General features: G+C 46.5%; 1 protein-coding gene and 1 long non-coding RNA gene across 2 annotated transcripts in view; one reads left to right on the forward strand and one right to left on the reverse strand.

Moving 5' to 3' along the window:
* Window positions 1–1,930: 1,930 nt before the first annotated feature.
* The window catches only part of LOC146185693 (uncharacterized), a 59,620-nt gene continuing 46,544 nt past the window's right edge, over window positions 1,931–15,006 (forward strand). The window contains exon 1 of the long non-coding RNA XR_014707812.1: window positions 1,931–1,986. This is a non-coding gene — a long non-coding RNA (uncharacterized LOC146185693). The remainder of the gene's footprint in view (window positions 1,987–15,006) is intronic.
* Window positions 10,526–11,656, reverse strand: LOC146185694 (helix-loop-helix protein 15-like). Its single transcript, XM_084605573.1, has one exon. It carries the CDS (start codon window positions 11,157–11,159, stop codon window positions 10,776–10,778), a length of 384 nt encoding a protein of 127 aa, XP_084461699.1. The 5' UTR covers window positions 11,160–11,656; the 3' UTR covers window positions 10,526–10,775.

Here is a 15,006-nt window from a genome sequence, read left to right on the forward strand (position 1 = left end):
GCATGCATGGCGCGATTTCGAACGTTTGCCCGTTCACGCACGCAGGCGGCAATCAAGCGCGATCGAGATGGCCGATACGTGCGTTGGCAGGCGGGGTACACGCGGAAGCCGTCGCTGCAGGCGCCGATGCATGCGGTGACCGCATCGGACAACACGGCGATCGGGAACGAATTAAAGCGCGGCGGTACGACGTGGGGGAGCCGACGGTAGCGCGGCTCGGCTTGGCGGAGGTCTCAACTTTCGCCCTGCGGCCGCTCAGCGCTAATTAGAAGCAACACGCATAACGTCGATTATCGCGCTTCGGAAAGGCGGTCGCGTACAGCGAAGAGGTGGTAAGAGAACGGAGGGAACGTACGAGACAGAAACACTTCTGAGGCTGCTGTGTTCCCTCCTCCAGTTTTTCTTTCGCCATTTCTCGCCTGCCAGCAAAGTATTGAATGCATACCTGTCAATATATCGCCTCGGCTTATGTGCCACAAAGTTATGTGCAGCGCTGTCTACGGCTCTGTTCTAGCATGCGTAATGGAGTCATTTCAACATCCATAATAGAGTGACAAATACGCGAGACACAATTATTGATGGGATATATACAACGTTCTCTTCGCGCTATAGCTGATACGAATTTTTTATGCTTACGCTCAAGACGTATGCGTACGATGAGACATGGAGTCATCTAAATGAAACTGATTTGAGTGCCCTGGATACGGCACCTACTCGTGGTGAGGTTTTTTTCTCGGACGGTCGCTCGCATTAGGCTGTACAGCCATTTTGGCAAATTTAAAGAATGCTGTGTAGTAACGCTACATTAGAGCGCATTCCAGAATTGTTACATATTTATTGCGAACTTCCTGCGGCAGCGCAAGCAATGAAGCGGCACTCTTTGCTTAGCCACTACTTAGGTACATGCTAATGGTACGTTGAAGAATTATAATGAATACCTGAGTCGCTTTGAGACGTTAACCGCCACAAACCAAACCAATAAATACCCATGTCAAAACGGTTTGCGTGGGTGCGATGAAGTACAAACTATTGCAACAGCTTGTTATAGGTCGAGCAGTACGTGATAAATTCTTTCAATTATTTACACAGCTTCAAACGCCCACTGTCAGTGCAAAGGAGCTGATAACGCCTGCGTATTTAACCGGACGAGCGTGCAGTCGCCGCATTAACAAAGCTATTAGTGTGCAACAAGCATCCACCTAGGATGTAAAAGTGGCCCATTGCAGAGGCGGCAACCCCTGCACGCTATCACCGAGACGAAGACAAGACAAGACAGCACAGCGCGCATGGGCGTCCTATGGAAACGTGCCGATATGCGCTGCGTGACAAATTCTCCAAGGACGTCCGACCGCGCCGCCGACGCGTTCGCACAATGCCTGCTAGAAGACCTCCCCTCACTTCCTTCTCACCATCTCTTTCCCTCATTGGGAACCAGCTGCGCTCACGGACGCCAGAGTTAAAAGAAAGAGTCGGAAAGTAAATGAAATAGAAACGGCAAGCGGCGTACGACCGACATTGCGTGCGGCGGACACTGCTGCAATTACGCTTCCGGCGGCCCCCTTTTCTGCAGCTCTCCTGTCTCCCTTTGTGTCTTTTTCACCAGGAGGCGGGGAAGTACATTTGTCTGTGTACCGAGGCTCGAAAGACTCGTTTGTAAATTGAAAATAAAAAGAAAAAAAGGAAGGCGAAAGAAAGATACAAAGGAAACATGCGAGGCAAACCGATCCACTACACGGCACAGGTCGTCGTTGGCGTCGCCGCCGCAGCTTTGGACACAGGAGTGGGAGATAGATATTGTTTCGTGCACCGGAGAGGGTGAACGAGCAGTGAGCGTTGCGACCCATTTCAATTCCATTGTAATTGTTTGCGTGTTCTTCGCCCCTTTCTCGATTCGTTATCACGCGCGGCTTGCACGCCGACAAAAGGCAAACAGCGCCATACATGGGACGCGTAATGGAAGTGCAGGACGGTTGAGGAAGGGAAAAGGTGAGCGAAGAGATTTGTTGATATTTTTTGTTGTATAGTTCCTGCGTAAACCCGTACCAAAGAGGGCGGAGGGGGGAACTTGATAGCTCTGCTCCACCTCCCCGGCCACCGCGCAAACAGACAATTTCGTGCACAACAGAGGAGCGGGCGCACTCGCGCATGTCGTTTGTACGCTTCGCGCATTAAAAGCGAAGAGCACGCCTGAATCAACACGGCTTCCGTGTGGTTTTGATTGCCGTTACTCAATATACGAGCGTTTGTTTTATGCCGTCTCGTTGTCTTCGGCGATTGTTTTCCGATATATAGTTGCGAGGAGTGCAGGAACATGCGTGACGCCGAGACCGTTTATTTCCTCATTTCGTCGCTCTGCGCTGTTTATCGTGACTTTTGCAAGGCCTGCCATGAAGCTGCGCGAGACAAGCGCACGCGTGGCATATGCTTTCGGTTGAAGCCTTTTACGTAACTGCTAAGCTCTTTCAGCGACTTTTGACGGGCGCTCTTCTGGCTTTTGGTTTTCGCCAAGACGCTTAGCAGCCGTTAGCCGGAGTAATACAACACCTGCGTATGATTATCGTAATAATAAGATCGACAGTCAGGAAAGAAAAAGGGCAGGGACTGTCTCGCTCGCGGGAAAATGAAAAACTAGCGAAACATGATGTGATAGTGGCCTGTGCTCTTCTTTAATTACGCACATACACATTAGCATGCACTCGTAAAACGCTTCTTTAAGTGAAAGACCACTCCACATACATATGGACTTTTCCTTGTTCACAAACCCGTAAAAGGTGAGCCTTGCGAGGCTTAGTCGGTAACGTATCTGCCTCGCAACCCAAGAGCCGTACTTTCATATATCCTCTGAAATATGAAATTCTTAAATTTTCACTCCAGCGAAATCAATTTCTCCATAAAGTTAGACTATTGGAGGCACGCGGAAGCCTTTCACTCGCGTGGCATGTGTTTTCATTTCATTCATATCACGCGTGACGTCACTTTTGACTTGAGCGTTTAGGGTGCTTGAAATTCCTGCACTAGGTCGCGTACATGTGACGTCATGACCCTGTCAACCAATCAAGATTTTCACGACACGAAGCCAGGTTTTTTCTCGAATGAGAGCCTTGAAGCTCTAGTTTTGAAAGGGAATGTGATCCAAGGTGAAATGAAGACTGCGTCTGTAGCAGATAAATCTTACCTCTACTGAGTGGCCCCATTGCAACTGCTCCAGTCTTGAAATATGGGGAGAGAACTGCAGCGGCCGGCAACAACGAATGCTTTCCTCCTTATTTTTATCGGGGCGGGGGGGGGGGGGGGGGGGGGTGCAAAGCGTCACAGCCTTATTAAACATGTTGCACCTGTTACATGCCTTTTCGTCAATAAAGGACGATGCACTGCGATTAACGCCGTCGCTGTATTCCGTTGACGGCAGCTCTTTCCGTCGACTGAACGCATGAAGCTAAGTGATCATAGGGACATGTAAACACATCATCATCATAGTCTCTCGCCTTCCTCAAACCAGTACGAAATGAAGCTCACGCATAGAGCACTATTAAGGAGAAAGCCTTTATTGGCTCATGCTGTCGTGGAGAAAATGTGTCCCGCTTTTGCGGCGCGTTCTGAATGGACGAGGTGGGATGACGTCATAGAGGTCTCGACCAATCACAGAACAGCACCACAGTATGCGCGAATGCGTGCTTTATTGGCCATATGTCAATCAATGGTCAATTACTAATAATAACTAATTATCAATTGATTAACGCTTGAGTAATTCATTATTCACTAATCAATGATTAATTAATTGCTTAATTAATTAATTACTGTTTAGTGCCAGTTGCTAAGCAGAATGCCACACTCAGGCTTTCGCCTTTCACTACTTTAGTCGCTAAAGTCCCTCATAATTTATCGCTAGCGAGTGCATAGCAACCGGACGATGTTATGAGCTAGCAACCTTGGGACCAAAGTGCTGCATGCATCGAACACTAAAGTTGCGAGTGGCAGTGGCCCTCTGTGCCTTCTTTTTGTTCAGAAAATTTCCTCGCTCATTTTTCCTTCAGTACGAGAGAGAGAGGAGGCTGACCGAACGTAGGGCGCTCGCAGTGCCGCCTCATTGCGGCGTATCTATGACAGTAATTGCGCCCTTCGGTCTGTTGCACATTGTTTGTCCACGGTGCACAATTAGTCGCTGTGATTGCTGCTTGTGAGCCAGACCCTACTGCACGCTCCTTGGATAAGGACGTGGGCTCGAACAGCATCAATTACCAGCTGTATGGTTGCTGGCCGAATGGGCACTTGACCTCTCGTAACTCTTTTCCGGACGCTGTGATGCTTATAAGTATGCATATTCAGATCGCTGAATGGGCCGCTATAAGCAGTTACCAATATATAAAATTAGCTGCGGTTAGTTTCTCGGAGCAGGTAGCAATTTGTACGGTGGTGTCGGGGAAGGAAATGTACAGGTGCGCACCATGTTTCATGCCATGGCCACACACGCTTGCGGGGTGCGATGTACATTTTCTTCTTAATTTTCGAACCTAAGTGTGGAACCTTGGACTGAAGTTAATAACCCACGCCGAGGAAATTACGCAAGCAAGTATACGACGACACGATAGCACCGCTGTTTTCAAGTGAATATGACTTAGTAAATAAGATTATTAAGGTAAATGCGCTATTATCTTTCTAACCAAGCTCCCTTTTCCCTTTTATAAGTGTTCTAACTCTTCCCATTGTCATCATCGTCATCATTAATTATCCCTTAATGGCTCCTATGTGTTCAGTTGCATAATGAAGGAGAGAGTAATAAAATAAGTGCACAATCAATATGAACATATGGAATATACAGAAAGGATGGCGCACATAAGCTTGAACAAGGCTTTCTTCGTAATACCAGGAAAAGAAAAACGGGCACACTGTATCAGATCTGGGTTTTTCGGGACGGATATTCTACTACGACAGTCCAAAAACCCCAGTTTCTATCCATGCAAACTGTGCTTTGTATTTTCTTGGTAATTCTAACTAATTTTAGGATTTTCGGACTTGGTGACCTGTTTGGCGAGAAAATGTCGTATGTGCTAGTGTCCCGTCTGTAGCCTCAATGTATAGCTCTTCAGCCGTCTTTGAAGTGGCGGCTGTCCCAAACCTCGGTAGAAGAGGTTCTCAATACTTAGGTTTAGTTTAAAACTCAAAACAAGCAAATAACGCTCCGCGAGTTGGCTCTATCTTTTTTCAAGTGGCTCTAGCACATTCGAGTATCTGTAATCGAGCGAAAGTTTGCGAGTGGAAAAAAAGAAAGAAAGAAAAAAAAAAGCGTTGTGCACTGGCCTAAGAATTGTTTCTTTAAAGGTCGACGTTTCTCCTAGAGCTTAGCTCCTTTGGTTTGTATACACAAATGAGATCTTAACGCTAACTTTCTGGGTTTCTTTCACCTCTTATACCTGAAACCAGAAACACCATGACGAAAGAAAATCCTAAACCGGTATGGAAACATTTAAGCAAGCTTTGCATTTCGTAAGGCTTGACTTACAACTCGCATCTACCTTTCTATTCTTTTGTGTGTTTGTTTCGTTTCACACAACAGCAACACGCTACATATCAGTTCCAAATCTAGCCTCTGTGCCGTTGCTCAGTCTCAAACGTTCACTCGCACGGCGGCTGCAAAGTTTACCAAGAATGGCAACGACACGCGGGGACGGCCGGTCGGTCGACGGCCGGATATATAACGCGTTTGCGGAATAGCTTTGCAAAACATGGCTAATTACACGAGGGTAAGCGGGAAAGCGTCTCTCCCCGTACCCAGCAGGGCTGCACAAGCAGCGCACATTGTATGCAAAGAAGCAACAACGCCTGCCCGCCCTTGCCAAGAGCCCGGGTGCCGCTTGAGAGCGGGGAAGGCAGCTCGCAAAACACGCGGAACGAGAAGAGGGGGAGCGGAGTGCGGAAAGAGTAAGAGCGAAGGTTGTCGGAACGAGAGTGAGCGGCACGATCAAATTAGCAAACAGGAACAGGCAGCGTGAGCAATGGCAGGAAGGCTGGAGGAAAGAGCCATCGGCCGGAGCCCTCCGAGAACTCCCGAGGGTCCAGAATAAAGTCGCTGCCCGGTTCGGGCAACGGTCCAAGAGTCACTGAGGTGCAGACCAAGATGCTGTCCTCCCTGCTTCAAGAAACGGCTAGGGGTTCTGCTCAGTGCGCCGCCCTCTTTTTCCTGAGCTGACGACGGCAGAACAACGCCTGCGTACGCTAGGGGCGCTTCCCTTGTCCGGGCCGGGACTACATGTGTCTGAGTGCCGATTGGCTGAGAGCAATTACACGGGCTCAGAAACGGTGCAGGTGCGTTGCAGAAAATCCTGACTGCGCTATGACTTGAAATTTTTATTAGGAGATGCAACGATTATATTTTGTGTTTGATTTAGGATCAGGAAAGCACAGACTGATTTACTCACTAAAAAAATCGAAAGCGAATGTTGGTTTTGGTTAAACTGACTTCATACTAAACGTTAGCAGAGTAATCATGAGACTCCTATCAAGGAGCACATTTACCATAACAGAATAATATACGGACAAACAGAAATAAAAAGGAAAGAACCCGAAGAGCTGTCCTCACTGATGACCACAGCTGTCAAATCCAGAAAAGCGACAGCGCCGTAATGACGTGGGTAAAGTGATCGAACATTGCCGATGTTCGAGCGAACAGGACAGACCTGATGGCTAAGTTGGGAGAAATGAAATCACTGGGCATTGGTTATTGTTGCTCATTACACGTTGCTCATTACAAACGACGGATGGCTTGTATCGCTTCTCAGGTTGCGTATATAATACTGCGTGCTGTGTACACTATGCGCCAGGCGTGCAGGAAGCACCTTTGCGCATACAGGAAATTGCTGGGCCGAACGTGATGAACTACATGATTAGTTTTCCTAACACCTACCCACATCGCAGCAGAGTAATTGTCGGAATCGCTTTACGCGTTGCATTAGATATTCCATTAGTGTAAATAATCAATGTGGCGATGCATAATTAAAGGCAGCAGCGGCATCGAATTTAACGTAGCCGAGTATAAAAGAAAACCTAGGCACTTTCAGACTTTTCCTCTCCCTGGTGTCATATTTGTATTTAACTTTTCCTGCTTAATCCATCCCTTTAACTGCAAAAAGAAGAAAACAAAGACTATTAGCCCCTTAAACAAGAATATATCGCTAAGGCCAAGCTCTGTATGCTTCTCATTCGTATACACTGTACCACCTAAGAATGTTTAATTGTCATCTTTCAACGTGAGAAATTAACTACTCGTCCGTAGTCATCACTAAAACATGCCGAAGGAGACGAGCTTCTCTGCAAGGCATTGGACCAAAAACAGCGGCTCGTGCCGAGGTCTGCTCGCACTGCCGTGTTTCTGCTGCGTTGGCGGTGTGATTCCAAACCACGGCTTTCTCTCCTCCTCCTTCTCACCTCTCCTACTCCATCACCCTCGCGCGCTTACGCACACAAGCGGCTGCCGGTTGAGACAGACAGGGCAGAATGCCGCGCATTCTTAGGCAGATGCGACGGGCGTTCCAAAATACGACACACGTCTCGGGTACGTGTTTCGACAGCGAGCGGCAACTGCTTCTCTCTGAGACTCCCACTCACACATGTCTTGGCTCTTCGTGAAACCGCCGCGGCCGCCGTCTCTTTTCTTAGCATCTGAACGAGGCGCGTTGAGCTGCGGGTGTCGAACGGGGGAAACAGGGGGAAAAGTGATGGCTCCAACGAATGAGTCGACGACACACCACACTTCCCAGAAGATGACACAAAGCGGAGCAAGACGAAGACAGAGGAAAGGCTCTCTCACGAAATAGTGGGAAGAAAAAAGTATAGCGAGTACACGAAACTGCCGCGCTCGAGACAACTAAAGATTTTCGTTTTTGCGTTTTGTCCGAACGGCGGTTGAGGAATTTGCAGGTCTAGTTTGGGATGCGAGCAGACGAAAGCCGTAAAACCGGAATTGCTGAAAACAGGTTAAAAAAAAAAAAAAAAAGCTCAGCATTGTGACACATTTTCTAACGAACTTCTCGGTGTAACGCAACATGTCTTCACAGGCGGTTTTGCAGCTCAGACAGTGTAATAATTTACCTTCCGGTTGTTTCATTGTTGCGAATTTGGTTGCGCTTTGCTCACAGTTACAACGATCCCACTACTGTCAAAACCACGTACTATGAATCTTTGTTTCTGTTCTGTTTAATGCGGAGCAAAGCAAAGGGATTGTACGGCATAACAGAGAACGTAGGGAGGAAGGGGAAGGTAGCAAGTTTCTTACTCACAGTTTTCCGTAACAAACAGACATCAAAGCAAAAGGAGGACTAAATATACCCTACATTGTATTCCTGTGACAGATGCGTTTCTATATTCATGCCTGTCCCGCAGCGGCGGCCCAGTGGTTACGGCGCTCGACGGTACTGAGAACGCGGAATTGAATCCTGGCTGCGGCGGCCCTTTTTGCGAAACAGAGAGGCACCCGTGTACTGTGCGATGTAAGTGCACTTTAAACCCCACGCAATTGAAATTTCCGGAGCCTTCCACTACGGAGTCCCTATAGCCTGAATGGCTTCGGGACGAATAAACCCTCTAAACCAAAGCATCTGTTCATGACTATCAGCCTAAGCTCACTTCGGCACCCCATATCCCTCTAGTTAACCGTGTCCTGTGCCAGCTGCATCCAACCTCCCAACGCCATCTGCTCATCTCTTTCTGTACTAACACATTGCAACGTTTAATTTCTTCGAAATCTACTCAGTCAGCGTAAATGACTCTACAAAATTTCTCCATCTCATTACACGTCCTGCCAACACCCATTTTTTTTTACTGATTCCAAGCACTCCTTCATTAACTCGTTTTTTGCCCCACTCCGACTCATGCTTTCTTTCTCTGATGTGAAACGCATCTGCGGAGCAACCAGTATCTTTCGTTCGGGATTTTCATTGTCGCAACCGTGTCTCGAAAACAGCGGTGTGATAGCAAATACAAAAGCCGGCTCCCTATACCCAGGAGCCTCCTAAATTTCTTAGTTTCTGCTTATCACCACAAAATTCATGTCAACATTCATGCCGTGCCTGTTAGAGAACTAAATGACCTCCTTACAGGCGGGCCAATGATTGAGGTGCTTGTTTGTGATACAGCTCCTTTTCATAATGCTATTTTTTTTCCTCGTCATTGCTTGGAAGAGGGTGAAAAACACAAGCGTACATATTCAACTGATTTTATTTTAGAAACGGCTGCACCTGAAATGCTGCCACCTCAGCAGGCTCTGAACCGCATTATTGCAAATAAGAAAACCAAAGGACCAAAAAAAAGAAAGTCTGCTAAAAACCACTCGTACACACGCGCGCGCGGAACCAGAACGTGTGAATAAAATTACCGCCTTACACGAATAAGTCGTCTAACTTAACGACCACGACCTGCCCACATATATATTCGCCCAAACCTGCACGCGCTTTATTTTTTTGTTCTCCATTCATTTTACAACATTCCAAAAAATCATTAAATTTCTCCGACGTTTAAGCATGTAAACACGCCATTGGATTTATTTGCGAAAGACTCGTTTGAGATACAAAAAGCATAAGATAACTTTCAATACCTTTCGGCCTTTGGTGTTGGACTGCTTCTAAGATTTCACAACACGGCTTAAAAGCAAACGCAGTGGTCGGAAGACTTCCGACCAAGGGTGCGCCTGTCATTAATATTATAAAACAACCACCAACAAAATAAGATCCACAGCAGCAGTTGTGACAGTTTGTTATTAGTGAATTGTTTCGGTTACATCGGGTCCCCTTTCAAAACAGAAATGAGTACATAAATCTTCTCTTGCGAGGTCATGACTTGAGAAGAAATCCTTCATAGTCCTCTGCAACTCAGTGGGAACGTCGATCAGAAAAGGCGCACGCACAATAAAAGCAAGTTTGCTAAACAGAGGTAAAACTGAAAATTGGAATCGACGTAAACAAGTCTACTCACGAGACAGTGCCCCTGTGTTTCCGTTGTCCTGACGGGGTCTTCGGGCCGGATGACAGAAAAGACCCTTTTTCTGCTTGCAGTCGACTTTGGTCCTTTGAAAAGAAAGTCGGATGATCCAACAGGAACCTCTAATGCCGAAAGTCCTGAATGCCTGACAAGATGGAATGATTTTAACCATGGGGCATCCAGTTAGGGTGGACTGGGTGTTGAGTGCAGTTTTTATTTCCCATGCTACAGTACGGATAGGTTGTACCAAAACAGCTGCATCCGACAGGACTGCGGCTACTTCCGCTTTCAGGATTGTGAGGAGTCCATCACCAACTTAGTAGGAAACGAATAAAAGGACCTGATTTGCGGTCCCAGTGGTTCTAGTTGACAGATCGTTCGCTCAGTAACCATCCGCGTGACTAATTAGTCACCCATATATGTGGCCAACCAGAAAACGCACAGGAGTACGCAACACACCCACGGTTCTACACTCTTGCCTTTCACAGCTGTTACATTTTCAACTAGGACTAGACTGGTGGTAACAGCTAAAAGGAGCTAAAAGTAGGTTCGCACTATCTGAGCAGGCACCAAAACGGAACTGGACAGTTAAACAACAAAACATTCTCACTTGTGCCTCTGGTGTGCCTCTTGAAGAGTAGGCACACCATTTAAACTTGGCTCCACGACATCGAGACCCTCATTGAGCCAACATCACTAGTCATAAGGGGCGTTGATTGTAGACGGGGCTCAATTCCAGGCAACTAAGCATTTGAACACTTGGCACGTATAGTTTGCTGACTGCAGACCGCAGCGGGACCGACGGCTCAGACGTCTAGCACGTGGTTGAGGTATGAGATGTAGCAGATGGCCAGGCGCAGGATCTCGATCTTGGACAGCTTCTTGTCGGGCGGCAGCGTGGGTAGCAATCTTCGCAACTGGGCGAACGCCACGTTGAAGGCCTCGACGCGGATGCGCTCGCGGGTGGCGTGCGCCAGCCGATACTTCTGGGTGGCCCTGCGTCTGCGGCGTCGGTCCTCGCGACTCAGCGATGCCAGTGGCTGGTGGCCCTCTGGGCAGCCGGGGCTGGCCGAGCCGCAGCACCGCCGGTTGGGACACGGCTGCTGGGCGCACACGAACATGGCCCCCGCCAGCCGGCGGAGCAGCCGCGGCTCCGGCCCGCCTCGCTGCGAAAGCGGAAATGGACACATTAAAGAGCTGCCTTTCACGCGACATCACGGGCGCGGTGATGGTGAATAAAATAGATTTTACTCTGTAGGTCAGAGGTGGTGAGAACAAATGGATGCTTGGCTGTGCACAGCTTGAGAACGGCCTATCTGAGAAAAAAAAAAAAAAAAAAAAAAAAGAAAAAAGAAAAAAAAAAGGACACACAAAAGAATCAAAGCAAGGCATGCACGTTCCTGTAATCAGTTGCTCATTAAGATCGAAGTCTCCTTCTTCAGTGCGCAAACAGGCTCTCTCTCTCTCTTTCTCATCTACACAACATGATGCTTCACCCTGGCTTAATAACGTTGGTGTAGCCCGCTGAAGACATTTTCAGTGCATATCACTGCAGAAGTTGGTGGTGGTGAAAGATTTATTATACCAAGGTGTTCAGCCTTAAACATCCTGGGAGCCGGCAGGCCCCACTCGTGATCAATCGTTGATGCGATCGTTTCATGATATTAATTGTCCTGCCGGTGGTGAACTTCTGCCCAGCAGGGTTCTGAAGGTCTTCCCCATCTATTGTTCTGTGTGCCTTTTTTGTCTTGTTGGCCCCTCTGTGGAAGGGTATGGTATGGTATGTAGATAGATAGATGGATTTATTGAAAGGAAAAGGCAGAGAGGTTGGCCGGAATAATTTAAATCTGGCCTGCTACTCTGCATGCACTGGGGAAGGGATATGGTATGGTATGGTATGGTATGGTATGGTATGGTATGGTATGGTATGGTATGGTATGGTATGGTTTAGTGTCGTACGGTATGGGTATACGGTGTGGTGTATTATGGTATAGTATGTTATGATATATTAAATTGAAATATTAAACTCCATGGTATGAATATGGAGTTTAATATCTCAAAGCGACTTCAGCTATGAGGGAGGCCCTATAGTGGCGGTTATCGGTAGTTTTGACTACGTGGGATACTTTAACGTAAGCTGATGTCACAAAGCACACGGGCGCCTTACTTCGCCTCCATCGAAATGCGGCCTCTGCTGTCGGAAATGAACCCGCGTCCTCTGACAGGAAAGTCGAGCGCCCTAACAATTGAGCCACCTTGGCGTGGTTTAGGTCATTTTGTGACGTATCGAGTTTTCTGTGTGTTTTTTTTTTTATATACCGAAAGCAGCATGATCCTCAGTACACCACTTCTACATCTCTCACGACCGCTGAAGTTTCTGAAACAGCCCGAGGACGAGGAACTCAAAAGTGGTACACAGAGAGGAAGCGGTCTTCGAGCTTATTTTCACTTCCGCGTCTTTGCTTTATTCCAGTGATGTCAGAATAGCTTGCCCAAGCCTAAACTTTGTCGTTTGCAAAATGCGTTTTGCCAATGCCTGATAGCCCTTCAGACTACCCCACAATGTGCGTTGTTATTTGCTTCTCACACCTTGCCTGTGCTTAACTGGCTCTCACTTTGTTGTTGCATGCTACCGTTCACTGTAATATAACCGGATACACTTAATAAACGTGCGAATGCTCTACCTATCTGGTTTCTTAATTACGATTATACGATTGTTTAATGGGTGATTAAAAAGATGTTATTAAGGCTAAATCCTTGCTAGGCTATACTGTGCCCGCAAAACCTTCCTCAAAATATCTGTCACCAAAATGTGTCGCCAGATGTGACGCCATCATCTGGTGATGTCATATCGAGTCATTGGTCATTAATAGTAGTGATGAATAATATAAATACGATAAGCTTATGATTTCTAGTGATGACAATTAATGATCAAGATAATTAATGATAAGCAGTTAGTGATAAGATAATTAGTGATATGTAGTTAGTAAAAATGTCGCAGCAGTGCTAATGCTTTAGCATTCTCCAAATAACGTTTCTGCAGTGACTTCTAAGTTTTTTTTTCTTTTTTTTTTTTTTTTTTAAGTGGCTACGCTGGCCCTTCGTTTTCAGGTAAAATACGGTTTACTCGATTCTCCCACCACGAATATATTTGATAAAACTCAGGTTAAGCCCTATTTATACCCAAATATGTGCTTTCTACGGAACGTGGTTCGAGGTGTACGCACAAAACTGAAGACGTTGCATGAACACTATCCACTGCATTGTGCTTACTTCCCTGAGGAGTTTTCACTTAACTCGCATTTCAAAGCTCGTTATTCATGACGCGGCTTAATTTGAGGACAATTTTGATAATTTGTTCCGGAAGCGAGAGATCAGAACTCTGGTATTGACTAGATGTCTTATTGCAATCAATCTATCAACTAGCAAGCGCTTTTACACTAACGACGTCTTAAAGGAACTTATGGTCGGTGTGATGTTAAAACGTTTTCCGAGCGTACAGATACAAGTAGGCCTGACACTTGCACGCTCGTGCTACGGAAGACAGGTGAATGTGCGCGAGAAAGGATATTTATAAATATAAGTAAGTATTTATTTTATTTACAGTACTTTCTGTTTCCGAATTCTTTGCAAAATACATTTGAACAAACTCAAAGCAACTGTATACAACGCCTTATTTTTTACCAGAACTTCATTATTGCCATCTTGATTGGGCTACCACGTCTCAAGCAAACCTTCATAAACTACCAGTTTGTCAAAAACGCGCCGTTAGAGCTATTGCGAATATTTCGTATCGAATCATACTTCCGACCACTTTTCATCTTGTGGCAGGCTTCCGATAGTATCGATGTATTGCCAATACAAGGCTTCAGTTCGCACCCGGAATGCTTATTTTATTACACTGTTCATCCATGTAGCTCGACGTCGCATCCATAACACTAGGCGAAATTCTTCTTGGACCGAGCTTTCGTGCCGTGCAACATACGGAAATCAATCTTTATCATTTTCGCATCGCCGCCCCCCTGAACGCTCATGTCCGGGTGGATGCCGACGCACAATCTGCACGATCACTTTTCAGTGAATTCTATTGTTATGCATCAATTTCCCGGTAGTTTCCGAAGCAATGCCTCAATTTTTCGTTCTCTATCTTTGTATAATCATGCAGGCCATATCATTCTCCGTTTTTATGCTTTCCATGTGTTTTTATTTCTTCTGTATATATAGTTTGTAGTGATAGCGTGTTGCCTCTTGTATACCTTATATTGTTGCCCACTAGTTGTGTCCCCTGTGTAAACTTTGGCATTGCAGTTGTATGAAATGTTTTTGTACAAACGTGACCTCAATGTGTGTTTTCATATATTTTTTTAAAGCTGCTGAACTGCACAAGGGGGGCGGGCTTCGTCAAGCTGCTTTTTGCAGAATTTTCTCGTTGCCCCCTTTCTTCTTTTTCAGAAGATACATGAAATTTTAATGATTGATTTCAAAGATATGCATTCCTCCAAGAAGAATCCAAATATTATTTTTAACTCGAGTTTTGCGGACCGGCACATGGTGGTTATTCAGTCACTTAACATGGTCAACGAAACATAATATTTTGCGGGTGTGTGCTGTACTCCCCGAGGGGAGTTATAGACAGCAGTCGGCCGAGTTGGACCAACTGATTCGCGGGAAGAAGAGGCAAGACTTTAAAATTTCGTGAAATAGTTTATTCTTGGTACGAATTGTTTCCTAGTTTTATAGTGTCCACAACCTAAACATTTACTGAGTACATAAGGGTCCGGTAACCGTATGCAGGAGCCTAGACCCGCATAATTGGGCGCTGATAAAGAACAAACACGAGCAACCGTTGCGAACAAAACTTATGCACGCATCAGAGACGAGCGGCAAGCAGTGCCTGCTGCGAGGCACAATCACACGCACGCGCGAGCGGCTTCCAATGGACGTTTTGTCTCTTCACGCACGACTTACACGAGTAGCGGAACACGTGACCCAAGCAACCGGCATGCGCGCAAAACAGCGGGAGCAGAACAGCAGAAA

Source organism: Amblyomma maculatum, chromosome 6, assembly GCF_055883805.1.
Source record: "Amblyomma maculatum isolate TAMU_Amacu chromosome 6, ASM5588380v1, whole genome shotgun sequence".
In the NCBI taxonomy this organism is placed as follows: Eukaryota; Metazoa; Arthropoda; class Arachnida; order Ixodida; family Ixodidae; genus Amblyomma; species Amblyomma maculatum.